The sequence below is a fragment of the Ascidiella aspersa genome, chromosome 3 (genome assembly GCF_963924565.1).
Source record: "Ascidiella aspersa chromosome 3, kaAscAspe10.2, whole genome shotgun sequence".
NCBI lineage: Eukaryota > Metazoa > Chordata > Ascidiacea > Phlebobranchia > Ascidiidae > Ascidiella > Ascidiella aspersa.
Window position 1 is genome coordinate 33,192,980 of NC_139449.1, and position 16,664 is coordinate 33,209,643.

A 16,664-nucleotide genomic window follows, 5' to 3' on the forward strand; every position below is an offset into this window, starting at 1 on the left:
ACATTTTGCTCACCAAGCGCGGGGCCCGTAGCAGCTGCCACTATGTTAATCCGGCCCTGAAGTTAACTGTAACTCTGTCGTACAAAGGGTTATGTAACTTATAAGCCGGACAAACATTGATTACTGTGCAAACTATACAGGTTGTTACCGTGGTACTTGAAGTATTGTCAATGTTGCGCAAGAGCTATTTTCGCACAGCGGAAAATATACGTTAATATTTGACATAAGGGCTGCTAATAAACTTTTAAGTTTAAAAACAGGTTGAGCCTTTGTGGCGTTTAACCTTTGCTTGCGCGTAGCGACTGTAAAAATGGAAAGAACTTAGATCTAAAACAAAGAGCATAGCAAAAAGTTTGATTAGTTACCAATTAATTATCCTCTTTTTCATTTTAAGCACCGTTAGGTTTAGATTCACCTTACAAGCTCATCTGCAGGAAACAAGAAAAAACTGTCATTCGAAAACCTATTGTGCGAGCCCATAGGATTTGTATGTTCAATTGAGGCAGGAAAATTCGATAGTACTTGAACAGGATGTAAATTCGCCAAATGAGATTGAGAATTGCTATAGTGCCTTAAGAAGTACAGAGCTCGTTTAAATAGTGATTTTATTACCACTTTGTATCATGTTTTCTATTTCAAACAATTAATTATTATTCCTGCAGTTTATTCAATTAATTTAGACGAGCCGCCACTCTGTGATAATTTAACCTTATGTATAAACAGGTTGTCATTACTTTTAAATCGTTGTACTACTTGTGTTTTTTTTCTTTTTATAAAGAACCCTCTAAATTTAATCGTAACGTAAAAGTGGATATTGAACAATAAAACCCTGGTGAAACATCTCTTATCATGGCGATCATGTGAAAAATCCGATCGTGATCAAAACACGTCGTTTGGTACGTCACAATGACGTCAGACCTTGGCAACCCGGGCAAAGAGTTGGACCCGTACGTTCACCAGGTAAGTACAGCGTATTGTGTTCGTCATAATACTGTGTGCGATTGTTTCGTAACAACGGCTCGCTTCCTCTTGTTATTATATGTGTCATGGTCGCCGTAGCTTTGGAATGCAAAGCAAAATCGAGGGTTTTATAAATGTAAGGTAAGGCGGGGAAAACACTTTATTTAAAGGTAGGCAAACACTTGGTTAATCTGTCACATGTTGGACATGTGTCTACTTTTAAAATGAAGTTTGGTGGAAAAACAAGGTAACGAATGTGCAATTTAAAAGCGGTGAAAATTTAAATAAAAATACAAATGAAGTGCTATAAATGTTTATGGGGATATTTGTTCGACATTGTAGGGTGTTTTTGTGATTACATGCCACTTGCTTATCCTTAAATGCACAAAATCCCATTTCCCCGTTAAAACAACCCCTTTACCGCTGCCACACGTTTTCGAAAGTAGCATCAAATTCACACCCAACAGCGTTCAATTTGTTAGTGTTAACGTGCTGATCCCGAAAACTGGTGGGTTACTCGTTGTAAATAGTGTCATGGCAAACGGTATTCTCCGGTCGTGAGAGTCTCACCCAATGGTCGTTAAATCAAGTCCGGCGTCTGTAATTTTTGGCAGTTAAGATTATCATGTCTAATGTATGTGAAATTGTGTGCCAAGCTATTATAGTCCGACTGATTGGTACCTTAGATATACCAGCTAAAAACCTATGACAGATAGCCAAGTGATTTAAAACTGATCAATTCATTTGCGCTCTAGGGTGAAATAAAGAAGCTAAATCTTCATATGTAAAAGGGTATATTTCTTCAGGCAACTACCATCACTGGAATACACACTTGTGGCAACTTGCGAAGCGAAATTGCACCAGTTCATTAATTATAGATGACGAACGTTTAATGTTGTACAACGCGGGACTTCTATGTGAGAAAATGCACTTCTTAGCGCCTGAAAAAACACGTGCTAGTTGCTTAACATTACGTTGCTAATATGAATAGTTAAATTTATCAGGTTAAAGAAATAGTTTACGTCAATGGTTCTTAAGTGTGGTCTACGGACCGGCGGACCTATTGGGATCCTTATAGTAGTGATGCAAGTTCAACCATCTTATTTATGTTCGTTATGTAGTTGTTTTATTGCGATTTTGCTCATTTTAAATTGGGACTTTGTTTACCGATTTACCCTTTATTTTATGTTTATAATATGCGGGCGTGAACAATTAAAACAAATTGTAGGGGTCCGCCATGCGTTTTTTTAGTTTAAGAACAACTGTTTAAGGTACATTCGAAATAGCTTAAATTTTAACAGTGAAAGCCTGTGCGCCTTTGAACATCCCATTCGACTCAATAAGTATAAAAAAAGGCCGCAACGAAATGAAATGTTTAATGCCGTGCCTCCCAGCAATGCCAAACGATCAAATTCTCATCAATTCACTCGAAGCACAATCTTCCCAACTCTAATCCACATTGCTCGCGGTGCAACACCGAAATCCGAAGATTGCCGGGCAAGGCTAACAACGCTATATAGCCGGAAAGTAATTTCATACATCAGCGACCTTCCGAGCAACAATGAATGTATTGTGACACGTCACCCGTGGCGAAGGCGTCGCGCGACCTGACAATGACAGCCCGTTTGACGTCACAATGATCTTCTGCAGGTCAGCGGACGAGCCCACATGCTCTCACTGAATAAGGCAACCCTATGCAAGAGTCTGTCGTTTCGGGAATGGAATTTCTACGTTGCCCTGCCCCTGGCGCTCAAGTCATTCGCTCCCAAGCTCAAAGGTAAGCCGCCTTAAGTCTAAGGGGGTGAATATAATATTTGGAAGAAATGCAATCATTAACTCGACCTGATCAAGCCCGATGGAATATCACCGCGAAAACACGTTGAAAAGTAAATTGTTTTTTGTCCTGGCCGTTTATTAAATAAAAAAATCTTTCAGCGCTGGTCTGGAATCCTAACACTTCTTTTACACTAATAAAACGAGTTGCCAAAATGGAAATAAATAGAAAAAAGAATAAACCTAATAATTCGGGATCAACTTAAAACCAAACCCAAACTCGCTCCCTAACCCAAATAATGTTACCAATGTAAACCCCCTGACGACCCCAAGAGGTAATTTGACAATGTTATGGATTAGTTTTAACAATGGTATGATATGCTGTCTTTAACTACTGAATAGCAAAAAAATAATAATCCAGTCTTTCATTTAACTAAATATAAATGTTTGTTTTATTATTAGATCCTAAGTGTTGTTTGTTTATTACTTGATTGCAGGAGATAAGTTTTTAATGTCAAAAAGAGGTAGCCACAATGGAAATGCTGGTACCCCCTGATCTATAGATTATCCAAAAGTTTAATCTACATGCATCTTTCTTGGTGTTTAAAGGCCATTTTTTCGTATTGATTTGAGCGGTATTTCACATTTGATTAGGCGCTAGGTTTTAAAAGTAATTCATTACCCAAGCTCCTGCAAATCTCTTGCGAACCACCGCACCGAATTGATTTTTGTCCAATCTTCTTATCGGTCCGCGTTAATATGCCGCTTGTTGATTGCTGCACAACTGAAAGGTTCCAAGGGCGGAAACAATAACGATTACGACCATATGCTGTCGACAGATTCGATTTAGACACCAAAGCAAGGTTAAGGCAAGGACACGCTTAAGTGACGTCACAAAGAGGCATTGCGATGTAATAACGAGCCAAGGTGAAGCTGTCATAATGACAATGCGATAACTACACGTTCACCCTTAATTTTTTTCAAAATAGACGTCGTTGACATCACATTGTCCAAAAATATTATTGGGATTTTGATTCAAAAAAAGGTCAATGCGAGTATGAACTATTCAGTACTACTCTAATACTCTGGTCTGATTTTCTTCGTGAAACTGTAAATATCCGAAATATTAAGATAAATATGCTATTTAAGAGAATTAAACGCAACAAGGGAAAAAAACATGCAATTTTCCATTTTCTCTTGTGAGATTGCTGTCCAACACTTGACCGCCTCTTTAAAGCGAGATGTCCAGTTGAAACATATAACTTAAATCTCTAAAGAATAATTATTCAAGCACCAAACAGCAAGGCTCCAAAAGGTGTAAATGCGAAAAACATTACGCGGCTTACTTATTTACTTGACGAGATGTAAAAGCAAACAAAAATAAAACCAACCCTCTATATCAGGAAGTTAGGCTTTTAAAGTTGACTTGCTTGGCCTGCGTCAATCCACAAAATCTAAATGTCGATTTCATTAAACGCTAATGGAAACTACTAAAAAAGCGTGTATTGTGCTGTGAAGTAAATTATGCTGTTTATAGTTTTGGTGGGGATTAATTTTTCATATGTCAAAAAATCATGGTAAAAAAGCTTACAAAAAGGGAAAAGTTTGCATTTCCTAAAAAAAACTGTTTGGATTTGAGAGGTATGTAATCGAAAATAATAGTTAAAATGTACAGTAATGGTGTCAAGTTATCAAATATATTGGAAAGATTTTCCGAAAATTTGTTCTAGTTCAACTGGAGTAGACCCCGTCATGCCCCGTCGCGCTGCCACATTTTCGCCTGAATCCGCACCACTTAGTATAACTATAGCTTCTCCATCCCAGCTTTAGGCCTAAATCATAAAATGAAGCACCAAAATGCTGGACACATTTATCGATCTTTAAACTACCAGGACTTCTCTACGTGCTTTTGGAGAAGGGCAACGACAACTCGCATCGCTTCCGGACTTCAGAGATGTGGATCCCTCCCCCACTGCCCGGATACGAACCCGCCTTACCGCATAACGCCGACGGAAGCCCGAACGACCACCCCATGTTAAAGTAAGAGGGACTTTGATAATAAATTGAAATTTGCGGAAGCTGTGCGAAGACGTGGATCATATATTATTTAAATTCATACTTAGGTTGTTTCGTGTTTTGTTCGCTTATGATTTTGGTTGGCGCAAAAAAAAATGTTGGGAAACATTGGTGACTGGAATATTGGATACAAATCAAGCAGGATTTTCACAGCTTGGTCTGTCTCAGGCAAAGAATGGGTCTAATTCTACTTATAGTATTATTTACTTCGTGTCTTGCCGAAACGTAAATTGATAGCAATGGTATGATTGTAAGTTTTGACCAACTCTGTTTAAAGGTTATTTGGAGTATCCCGTATATTTTTCGATATAACGATTGATGGTTTTGGATAAAACTCTAGCTGTTATCATTATTTACTTTATACTCTCAAGTTTAGAGCTAAGGCATAGACTCTCTAACCATTTTGCGTAACTATAATGATTGGCCCCCCAAAATACAATTTAATCGGGACTAAGTTCATAGTTAAGATATTTCAATTTTTGACTATACGTTCGATAGACTTCGTGATTGAATGTGCCTTTAACTAAGTTTTCGCTGATGGTGCATTCGAGAATAAGTGGAATTGAATGGCTTTGAGCATTACAAGTATTTTGTTTTCCAAAAATGATTAAAAATTGTTTCCCAAAAATTATTAAAAAAAAAATTACGTATTTGCAATTTCCGGGCAAGTATTTTTCAACAAAACATCCAACGCCCCAGAAATCCTCAACAACAACGCGGTAGCAAAGCATAACCGCCATATTTCACTCATCACAGACAGACGACATTCAAAGGCCTGGACAGGCTCGAATACAAGGCGACCAACGGCTTCACGAGCCACCCGTGGACCGTGGACAAAGACCAGGAGGCTCTCACCGAGGCGGTGGGGAAAAACCCTTGGTCATTACGTCAGCACCGGAGGGAAATAAACCGGACGCTCAAGGGCGACATCTTGCGGAAAGAGGTGGACCTCCAGAGGCTCTGGGACGCCACCGCTGGTAGCGTGTACGGTCAGAAGGAGCGCAACGAGTTCGTGACGATGTTCGAGAAGATTCGAAAAAAGGGCAACTTCATTAAAGGTGAGTGTTTGCCGAAGTTTGTTTGTTTACTACGGAAATGTTGCTCCTTTAAAGCGTTGTGTGATTTGTGCGCAGTGTTGTAATTACTTGACTTAAGTCACTGCTTTCAAATGACTTGCCTTAGGTATTTGGGCAAAATGACTTGACTTCAGTCTTTCGGACAAATGACATCACTTAACTTAGGTTTGGACAAATGATTATGGTTGAAATGAAGTTTTTTTTATTTTTTTTATATAAAATTAAGCTCCAAATGTTTGCACATAAAACATTTGCTTACTATATGTTGCGTTTTTCGTATTTTTTGTTCAGTTAATGCTCATGATCGTTCAAGTTTAAAAATTCTAATAGTTTAACATTTAATTTTTATGACAAGGACAAGACTTGGTCTGACTTGCTCTTGATATAACTTGAATGTAAAAATGCGTAATTTATACAGAAATATACAATGTGTGCAGGCTACAACTATGATCTTAGCCTTTCATGTCGTACCACGCAAAGGACAATAATATAATTAGGTTAATCTAACCTGAGCTGAGATTTAAACTCACGACCTCAATCATACTGGGTGTAAAGTTCGACCAACTGAGCCAAGTTACCTCACTGAAAACTGGTCGCGAAACCACCGCATAAGCATAAGTCTGTTGCATCTCTCTCGTACGCAACTTTTTTAAAAGAAAAAACACATCAGCTGGTTTATTGTAAAAAACGTTTAAATCTAAGAGGGGGTGCCACAGAAAACACACGGTAAAAAATCGACTCTTGGTTTATCTTCGGCTGTGTGATGCAATCGTTATAGCCGCTAAATCGTTTTAAAAGTAGTTCTGTAAAAATGCAGCCTATCTCCTTCTGGAAGACGTCACGTCCCATTATCGCCTTCCCTGCGTCCTGGACCTCAAGATCGGGACACAAATGGGGAGGGACGGTTGCTCGCAAGCGAAGAAGGACAAGCACTTCAACCTGGTTCAAAGAAGCAGCACTGGCAGCCTGGGGATAAGACTGGCAGGGATGCAGGTTTGGGAGAAGAGCTAGTTTTTTCAACAAAATGCCTTACTAAGCTACATCGGAAACCATCGCTGAATAACCGAATCTGCCGATCAATGATACAAGCAAGATAGGCTAGAAAAACAACTAGCCTGAGGTGTGGTTCGAACTCGTGCACGAAATCCGGTTATACGGGGATCGTCGCTCTGCCAACTAAGCTACACGGTATCACAGGGGAACCCGTCGATAACTAAACATGACGCAAATGCCCCGTATTTCTCTAGTACAAGTAACTTCACATTGAAGGGAATTTATATCATTCAATGACGGATAAACAAACAAACATACGTGTTAATAACTGTGACATAGCCCTTCGGAAGTCGCCTTTTGACCAACAGTAATGGATTACGTATCATAGCACCTTACTATCGATTTGTCATTATTTGAGTCTGATATTTTACGCAGGAGTTTAAAGGGTTTAATTAGGCGCTTGCAAAACGTTTTTCACCAATTTCTTTGAATTATATGCTACCAAGATGCCCAAACATTTATAAAGAATATTTGACGTCTGCTTTACTGCTGTTAGTATTTAGCAGGACACTTTTGTGGCGTCACAGTAGTTTTTATTGACACAAACATATAATAAAATATTCACAGATTCTTTCTGCTAATGTTAAGATAATTTTTAAGAATGCTCCATTTGACTGTTTAATATTATAACTTTCAAAGGTATATCAAGTAACAACCGGAGAATTTCTCTGCCGAGACAAGTACTACGGCCGCGGTCTTTCAACCGACGGTTTCAAGGCGGCCTTGCGACAATTCTTCACCAACGGACAGCGCCTACTAACGGACATAATTCCGCCCATCCTCGACCGCTTGGTGGAGCTGCGGGGCGTCGTTGAGGCCCAGGAGAGCTTTCGCTTCTACGCCAGCTCGGTGCTGCTGTCGTACGATGGCGCCACAGAGTCGGAAGAACTTCCCGTGGGAACCGGAAGAAGGAACTCGGCGTCGCAGAACAACTCGTTGGACAAGAATGTGGAAGCCAGAAGTCAAACCGGCGTTCATATGATCGACTTTGCTCACAGCACTTTCAGGGGGTTCTTAGACGATAAACAGGTCTACCAAGGGCCAGACGGCGACTGTCTGTTGGCGCTTAATAGCCTCATTGCCTTACTACAAGAGATTCAAACTGACGGTTGACAACAAACACCGGGTGCTTATGTTTTTTAGAATCCTTTTTAGGCAAATTTACCCTGTTGGTAAACTTTGCAAATGGTTCAGAAGCAGTTTCAACCAAAAAACAATGTGAGGTTAATTAATGCACTTTACAAAAAACTGTTCTCGTTTACTATAGAGTTCATATTTCTATTTTTTATTTTAATATTGAAAGGTACTATCGAGAGATTTATCGACGTTGCTTTGAATAGTACAAACTAAAATGGGACAGTAGAAGCTGTAGTTTAAAACCTTAATGCAAGTAATCTGCCATATTTTATGATCATCGTTGCCAATTTGTTAGATTTTAACCCTCTTCGTATAGTACATATTTTTGTTTGTGGGACGCAAAGACGAATACTAAAGCCGTTATTAAAATTCCAGGTTTCTACATTTTTTTGAATCGAAGTACTGTAACCATTTACTTCATTCATATATGGCGAAATGTTGTACCCGGTTAGCCAAATTGAAAAACCTAAAATTAATGTTTTAACTCTTTATCGGTAATTCTTCACCATACATATTATGGTCGCTTTGTCGCGCTTACTTATAGTTTATATTTTTGCTTTTCGTATTCTTTTCGCTATAATTGGCGACTTTAGGTCGTATTTTTGTTTAATTCTGACGCACATGCGTATATAACTTCGAGTTCCTTTGCGACTGTGACAATAGTTTCAAGCGCTTGCAGTAATTTGCGCCGATGAGCTGTTTTATGCAAACCTACAGGTCAATGCACTTAAATAAAATCGTCAACAATCCTCCGTGGTGTTCAGAAATAAGCAGAAGATAAAGTCAGAGCACAAACGCAGTTTAGTAGAAGTCCTACCACTGTATACAGTATATAAGATTAAGAGATGCCAGCATTTTTCAACCAATATGGGACGCGATTGATTTGGTTGGGCCGCCGACAGCAGTATAGTTTACGCCATGGATGTCCAACCCGCGGCACGCCTGATACTAACGTGCGGCCCACCTCTTATTTTCACTTTCAATATCCTTTATTAAAAACAGTTGTTGCAACTATCATCAAAAACGTGTAGAACGCGCAGTACTTGATGAAGGCATAATCTCATATTTTTTCTGAGACTATAGGCCTAATGGAGTCTAATGCCGCAATATAACGGCCATCGAACGCTAATGTAGCCATGTGTGTGTTTTTGCGGCCCGTTTCAAGGAAATATATCAGCCTAAATGTGTCGTACCATGGCATAATGCGGCATGTAAACTCAATTTGTCGCGCTTCGCGCGATAAGGCTGACATTCACTTGCATATTTGCGCACGAGTTCACTCTCGAAGAGCGAATGTTTGTAAATTAAGTTCTTTTATGAAGTGACGAAATGACGTAACTTATGACGTCACCCCTTTCATTTAATGGGTTTTGCGGCCCATCGAAATTTTTAAAGTGTCAATTTGCGACCCATACTGTTAAAAGGTTGGACATCCCTGGTTTACGCGGTCAGATTTATTGAGATCGGGTTTAGACCAGAGCAAGATTTCTTGAAAAATTAAGAAAAGTGTCAAGAAAAAAGAAGATATGGTGTATATTATTTAAATTCGAATTTATTTATACCGGTGGTTTTAAGTTCTAATGACTTATAAAAAAAATAAATATATAATTGAGTCGCCGAAAGTTTTGTTTTTGTATTTAGGCTTAGCATTCGTCTATCGTCTTTTGACAAATATTGGTTTAGGCTGAGTCTAATTAAGTAAACAACATATTTGTTAAATTTGCTCAGATAGAAGTTTATTTTAACATCTGGAATGCACCTTGGTCGTTGGTATGACCAGATAAAACTCATTAAAAAACAATTAAAAATTCAACATTAGGCAGTTTAAGTAATACTGATGGTTAAAATCGAATTTCACAAAAATTGCAATTCTTGCATAGAACAACAAAAAAACTTTTGGCAACCTAACAAAATATGACAGTTAAGAGTAACTTCAAATAGTAATGTAAAGACAATATTACGATTTCAATCATCATATAGATATAAAACGATTTGCAAAACAAGTTAATAATACACCATTAAAAAATAATAATAAAATTAGTTGCTCTTTTACGCAGAGGGAAATTTAATTTATGTGAACCTCTTTGATCGTTGTTAGAAAAACATCAAATTTCAAGATCATTGCTATCAGTTAATACAGTGTTTCGTAACCATTTTTTGGTTGTGGCACCCTGCAGAAATTATAAATAGTTCGTGGCACCCTTGCTCGTATTTTTGCTGAGTGGTTAATTGTGACGTTACAATAAACGAGATGGAAACAGCACATTAACTATGCAACAAGGTTGAAAAAAATTTTTTAATGTTTTGCCCTTTTATGGTACACAAAAAATAGTATCAAGAAGCTTACCAATAATTGGAATCCTAAAGAATTTGAAATAACACTCAGAACCCTTGAATGTTAAAAAATATGCCGCAGCACTCCGGTTGAGAACCGCTGAGTTAATGGAATCATTATAAATTCTTAGTTACCGCAAAAAATAAACAGAAAAAAAAATTATCGGCAGAAAATTAAATTATGGGCTCGGCAGCATTTTGCTTGTAATTTGCTAATTTTCTGCCATCCGTCTTGCAACTTCCTTTTTAATGCTTTCTATGTAGCTGGCCTGTTGGGATGGAAGTGCAGACTCGACCACATACCGAGGAAGCATTCCACCGATATCAGTGTTCACATAAAACTCCAGAAAGCTCTTATTGCTTGGATCACTAAATAAAAAACACAGATATTATATCAACAAAATTTGCTGTTTTTTGGAATGCTAATATAGTATGTTAGACGGCTAACAAAATCTTTTTTAAAGACAAACAGAGCGAATTTTATGTTTAACATGATAAATAGGTTCAACATTATCCTGGTTTGTGTGTATACACCTGGTATGCATAGCAAATTTGCACACTTTTATAAAGTACATCTAATTATTATTATCTATATCATATATTTATAAAACATTTCATACACTTAAATAAACTCTAGCTCGGTACCTCTGTTTTTTAAGATAAAAAAGTGGATCTTAAAATACGACTTTCTCGCGATCGTCTTACTTAAAGGATGCTAATAGTGAGAAAAAAGTAGTAAATTTAGTCCGGCGTACTGACCGGTAATATAAACAATTGACCAGGGCAGTGGTCCTTAAACTTATTTTACGGGGACCTCAAAAAATTGTTTTGGGGTCGGTGTAGGATTTTTAGAGATCACGTCATAAAACAAGTACAATCAAGAAACCGGTTGTTTTCAGGCCAACAAACAGTGGAACTGAAATCGAGTCTAAATACATTTCAAAAGATTTTCATTTTATAAAAGTACGCCGAGGCTTCAAATTTTTCAAAGGCCTGTACGGAGCCCCTAAAACTAGTCCAGGGAGCCTCCAAGTTAAGAACCCCTGTATTTGGGTCTTCCACTTCATAAACAGCCTTATTCTTGAACGCACAACACGAGAAAGCTTTACTTTGTGTCGCACCACAACGCAATGGGTTTCACGGGTTATTTGTGGCAGCGTTAAACCGAGCTTTATTGGAAAGATAGATTAGCACTGTGATACATGTGGGTTCCGATAAGGTTTTGCGTTGTTCTTTTGCGCTTATCACACACTCGCAATTCGGGAGAAAGGCTGATTAGGAATGCGATACGAAGTGACCTCAATAACGCCCCAATAGGCAAAATGCTATGTTTTGATTCTGAGTTTAACTTTGCATAACATACAGGTTCTGTTAAGACTTTGCTTTAATAGCATTTTTTATGTTAACTCCTATATCAGAACATGAGTAAATTTTTTGAGCCTATATTCTTTAAATATACGCAAAAATTTGGTAAATATCGCAAAAACGCTAGTTTATTTAATCCATAGTGGTTCAGTGTTTGCAGCAGATTGGTGATAATTAAAATTAAAAAAAAACGTATGTAGCTCAAAAAATGCTTCTTTAAAGATAATATTAATTTTCTGAAAGATATTTAGTCTTAAAATCAACAACTACTCACAGCATGCCCACAGTAACATTTTTATACTCTAGTCTAGACTGTGTTAAAGAAAGTTGTGCATTGCAACTAGACTGTGTTAAGAAAGTTGTGCATTACAGCCATTTGCTTAAAAAATAGACCATGTAAAAACGCAAATATCTTAAATAGCTGAGGCAATGGCAGAACGATATGTAACACTTCAATACCTATTTTATTCAAAACGCTTTAAAAAAAGATGAATATTCTGGGGTTTGCTAGGGGAGAAATTTAGCATTTTTAAAGTGTCATAAACACAAGTTGGAAGCACCAGCATAGATTGCATTCATACAATTCAGCAGGTTACAGAAACACTATATTTCACCTTAGGTCCTCTGCAACCATGAAGCCAGCCGGATAGTTTGTTGCCCTCACAAAATCTTTAGACACTTTTCTCTTATGGTGCTCTACACTTTGAGCTGCAAAAAAGCAAAAACAACTTTAGGCTGTGATTACTTCCACCAATAGTGGTACAAATAGAAACTGGCCAGTATCCTTGTTTGAACAATTCTAATAATATCCTGATTTAAACACTTGTGCTTCAGTAAATCTAAAACAATATAAAATATGTACTCACCAAAAATCCAGGACATTTTTCCATAATCTAAAACAAAAAACATTGGATAGACTTGCTATATTTGTAAAAGTACCACTTTATCACTAACTTACTGCGATCTGATAAATCTTCAGGAAAAGTTACAAAGGAATAAAGATCAACAAATTCACGAGGAGAAATCATTCCACGAAATGCTGGATGGGTCAAAATCAATCCGATAGCCAAATTCTAAATAAGAATGCTAAACTTATTAAAAAATAAATACCACTCAGTTAATAGATGATTTGGCTATTAGAGATGCTAAAATTGTTGTAACAGTTCTATTACAATACTGCAGTTGTGTAGTAATCAATACATTCAAATCAAACTGACAATAAATTCCAGTCATGTTTTGTCAACCAATCCAGCATTTTCTGGTGTTATAAAAATTTCTTAAACAGATAGAAAGCAAACCTTCGAAAAAACTTTGGTTGAATATAAATAGAAAACATTACCTTTGCCTGTTTTTCTGTTATGAGTTATGTTAAACTTACTATACTAACAATGTTATTTGGTATCCGAACAACTCTGTGCCTTATTGCCTGAATTACGGGCATCAGAATCATAATTATTAAGTCACATGTGACTAGTTATTAATTGTTTAATAACACAATAGTTCCTTCTACTAAACAAATGAGTTTACCACAAGATCCCAAGCCCATTTGTTCCCATTTGTTTATTTAGAATTTAAATTAACTTAAACTTTTTACATGTCTTAGTACCTCATTTATTGTCTCAAGGCGTTCATAATGGTTAATGCTTTTATCCCAAGAAAGTCTCTCAGCTGTGGCCATCGGTGGTTTCATTACAGTGTAGACTACATTCTGTGGTGCACAAACCATGGTAACAAATTTGTATCTGAAATAAAAAACAGAAGTTGAAGCTAATAATAGGTAACACAAATTAAAATTAGCAAATAAATTGACAAGCAATTAAAAAAAGACCCATATGTTAAATACAAGGCCCATATTTTTTACCTGATGATAAATTATGCCTATCATTAATGACAATTGTTTACCTTGACCTATAGCTGAAAGTTGTAAATCCTTGACTTCTGATAAGATTCTGCACAAAAACTATCTTGACTTCTCCCTTTTTCTTTCAGCATATATGTGTTAAAATACTATTATAGGACTTGTACTAGGCTAGTCTTGCAATTATTACACTTATAAAAACTGTAACGTATACACACACACAATCACACATTATTATATAAATATGTATTCACGCCTTTAGCGTTGCAGGTTTCTACAGGACAGCTGCCTACACATTCCTTGCTATACACTTGACTCGAAGGATCAAGGCACTAAAATACCTGTCCTTAACTTCTTGAACTCTAGACAGAGTCACTTCACTCAGTTGATATTGCTCTCTAAGTATATTCACAAATCTTAGGATACACGATAACCTAACACAGTGATTCAATCCATTAGTATAAAGCTGTATCCTATCGAACAGCATAGGGTAGAAAGAAACGCCAATCCACTCTCTTGGGCATTGTCACACATCAGCAGACACTATTCACATATACAGTAATGTAATGTTGAGCAAAGCAGTTGTGTAAGACAGGAAAAACTATTTCCAATCTGCAATGCCTTTCCCCTAAACAATATTTTTAAACAGGTGTTTGGTTAGTATTCATCCTAATTCATTGAAGTAACTAGAGACTCTAAGTAATTACATAAATCACCTCTCTAAGAGACTAACCAAAAAACTAATTGAATGTAAAAAAACATAATTAATAAACAGTTTTGCCTAAAATGCATCTTTAAATCAGCAAAAGGTATCCAAAATAAACTGTAACTAAAATCTAAATGTTTTATTCTTTGGTCGCAACACAGTTTAAGAACCACTAAAATATGCTAAAATCTGACTCAAAATTTATTTTATCAATTAGCTGTTGCTATCAATTTGAACTGTTAACACAGTATGGTTAAAATTTGCATTTTTACTAATAGGGTAAACAAGCCATATTCATGTTTTACAACAATTAAAACTAAATACCAGAGGTATTTATCAAATTTTGTAAAAAAAGTTACATTTTTTCAAATATCTCTAAAGAAATTTCTATGATAACATATTAAATTTGGTTACTTACGCTGATCCTTTGAAGTCTGGAGAAGGTTTAGAATAAACTGCAATGTCACCCTTCAACAAAAATGGTTTAAGATTTACTTGAAATTTATACATTTTTATATGATACTTTTTAAGGGTTCTTTACACATTATAACCGACTATTTCAGGTTGGGTAAGGGTGAAAAAAGAATATCATAATACAAAATTGCTTGCTTACATTTCACTTATAATTTTAGATACAAATCTTACCACTTTCTTTAGAAATTTCCAGCTATCATCATTTCCTCTTAAGGACAATGCTTTATTCTCAAGCCTTTTGCTAATTTCAACATAATCCATTGTTGACCAAAATTAAAACTAAGATCATAAACTTTGAAATATATTAAAACTATCAGTAAAAGCGAGTGCTAGGAAAAACAGCAAATCAATTTTTAATGCAGAAATTTTGCACAAAAAGTATCAGTTTTCAGGTTTAACTAGCAAACAGGAAATATTTTTTAATTCATTAAATGACAGCAAAACACAAATTTCAAAATAATGACGTTGGCGTGTCAATTTTGCTTAACGCCTTGTGAATACAAAAGGAGTTAAAGTGGTACATGACTTCGTCAGTGTTCAGGTTTGAACAATGCAAGCAAAGTTTCTCATTATCAAAGAATTCAACCAGGACAGTTGCCTCAGCGTCGTCGTTGGCAACGTCCACGGTGATCGGACAGAGTCTGTTGGATTTCCTGGTTTTCTCGCTGGCAACTTTTTGCCAGAAGTTTTGCGCGGACCTCGATTGATGCTTCCAAGGACTGAACTTAATATGAATCGAAGAAACGTTTGTGAGGTTAGGCCTTCTCCTGGCGTAACGCAAAAGGTTCCCAACCACCATCTTGGCAAACTTCGGGGGAACCGAGCCAGCTGACATGATGAGACAGGTAGAAACAAGCAGTGTGGAAAGTTATGTATTATGTACAAACTCTATACTCAAAGCTGTGCATGAATAATATTAAAACAATATAACTCTACTTGTGATTTGCCAGAGTAAATAATACAATAAGGGACAAATATGAGGTTTAGGTGTTCTGCCGAATTTCATTGTTTTGAACGAACATTTTTACCCTATCTTTTAATACCTTTTTTATAGTAAGTATAATCCTATGTGAGTCACTTTGTGCATGCTTAAAGGCTGAATATGACTGAATAGTAATGTTCATGGGGCTGGTCTAGAATCCTACTACAGTGTTGAAACAATTATTATAGCACAATATTTGGGTTAGTGTTTGGCTGAGTCAACGGTCAAGTATTATTATATTTATTATTTAATAAAAATGCTTGACCCACCAAAATCCAAACGTTAACCAGCACTTTAACCCAAATAACCATGTGTAATAATATTTGTTGATGTATGTATGATTGCTTGCTAAATTAGATTGCTTTTAATTATGTCTAAATGGAATTATTTACACTGTGGAATTTTGGACTGTGTGCTTCCCTTTGGTCTTTGGCGTTTACTTAATAATTTTGATTTATGGTATTATTTTAAAGAGTTTGCTAAATTATATATTAGATGTTTTTTGTTGTGTACTTCAAAATACACCGGGTTTCAATGCAATATTATCGGACGTCTCCTACAACAGTCGGCGCTCTTTCACTTATGTACGTGAAAAGTTATGCAAAAAACAAAACAAAATAATACCGCATACCACAACGCATATTGTTTGGGTTAGGGTTAGCGTTTGGGTGAGTCAAGTAATATTATGTTTATTATTATTAATAACTTGACGCACCCCTAACCCAAACAATATGCGTTGTGGTAAGCGGCATTTGAAAGTTTTTTTTTATATTAATTTTCACTTACATTAGTGAAAGAGCGCTGAGCGCCCAATAGTCAACCTGACATTTTTTTAAGTATGCAATGGGCCTAACCAGTGCTTTAACTGCC

At 36.6% G+C, this 16,664-nt stretch overlaps 3 protein-coding genes across 3 annotated transcripts; 1 reads left to right on the forward strand and 2 right to left on the reverse strand.

Moving 5' to 3' along the window:
• The first annotated feature begins 781 nt into the window (after positions 1 to 781).
• Positions 782 to 8,809, forward strand: LOC146162583 (inositol hexakisphosphate kinase 1-like). The gene is made up of 6 exons (XM_083384691.1): positions 782 to 960; positions 2,611 to 2,737; positions 4,626 to 4,773; positions 5,566 to 5,867; positions 6,703 to 6,878; positions 7,578 to 8,809. Exons 1-6 carry the CDS (start codon positions 907 to 909, stop codon positions 8,049 to 8,051), a joined length of 1,281 nt encoding a protein of 426 aa, XP_083240817.1. The 5' UTR covers positions 782 to 906; the 3' UTR covers positions 8,052 to 8,809.
• Positions 8,810 to 10,469: 1,660 nt separating this feature from the next.
• On the reverse strand, positions 10,470 to 15,185 carry LOC146162584 (stAR-related lipid transfer protein 5-like). Its single transcript, XM_083384693.1, has 7 exons — positions 14,984 to 15,185; positions 14,757 to 14,806; positions 13,381 to 13,516; positions 12,733 to 12,847; positions 12,641 to 12,667; positions 12,389 to 12,482; positions 10,470 to 10,778 (listed from the first exon to the last, which is right to left on the reverse strand). Exons 1-7 carry the CDS (start codon positions 15,071 to 15,073, stop codon positions 10,622 to 10,624), a joined length of 669 nt encoding a protein of 222 aa, XP_083240819.1. The 5' UTR covers positions 15,074 to 15,185; the 3' UTR covers positions 10,470 to 10,621.
• LOC146162585 (large ribosomal subunit protein mL53-like) lies at positions 15,142 to 15,708 on the reverse strand. Its single transcript, XM_083384696.1, has one exon. The coding sequence runs from the start codon at positions 15,645 to 15,647 to the stop codon at positions 15,264 to 15,266; it is 384 nt and encodes a 127-aa protein (XP_083240822.1). The 5' UTR covers positions 15,648 to 15,708; the 3' UTR covers positions 15,142 to 15,263.
• Positions 15,709 to 16,664: the final 956 nt, after the last annotated feature.

Bases quoted from the DNA above. Each gene is read 5' to 3' on its own strand.
- LOC146162583 (XM_083384691.1), top strand. From the start codon at position 907: ATGACGTCAGACCTTGGCAACCCGGGCAAAGAGTTGGACCCGTACGTT. The intron at 961-2,610 runs GTAAGTACAGCG...GATCTTCTGCAG, and splicing joins TGGACCCGTACGTTCACCAG to GTCAGCGGACGAGCCCACAT. The intron at 2,738-4,625 runs GTAAGCCGCCTT...TTAAACTACCAG, and splicing joins ATTCGCTCCCAAGCTCAAAG to GACTTCTCTACGTGCTTTTG.
- LOC146162585 (XM_083384696.1), bottom strand. From the start codon at position 15,647: ATGTCAGCTGGCTCGGTTCCCCCGAAGTTTGCCAAGATGGTGGTTGGG.
- LOC146162584 (XM_083384693.1), bottom strand. From the start codon at position 15,073: ATGGATTATGTTGAAATTAGCAAAAGGCTTGAGAATAAAGCATTGTCC. The intron at 13,517-14,756 runs GTAAGTAACCAA...TTTTTATTTCAG, and splicing joins CCAGACTTCAAAGGATCAGC to ATACAAATTTGTTACCATGG. The intron at 12,668-12,732 runs GTAAGTTAGTGA...TTTTTGTTTTAG, and splicing joins TGAAGATTTATCAGATCGCA to ATTATGGAAAAATGTCCTGG.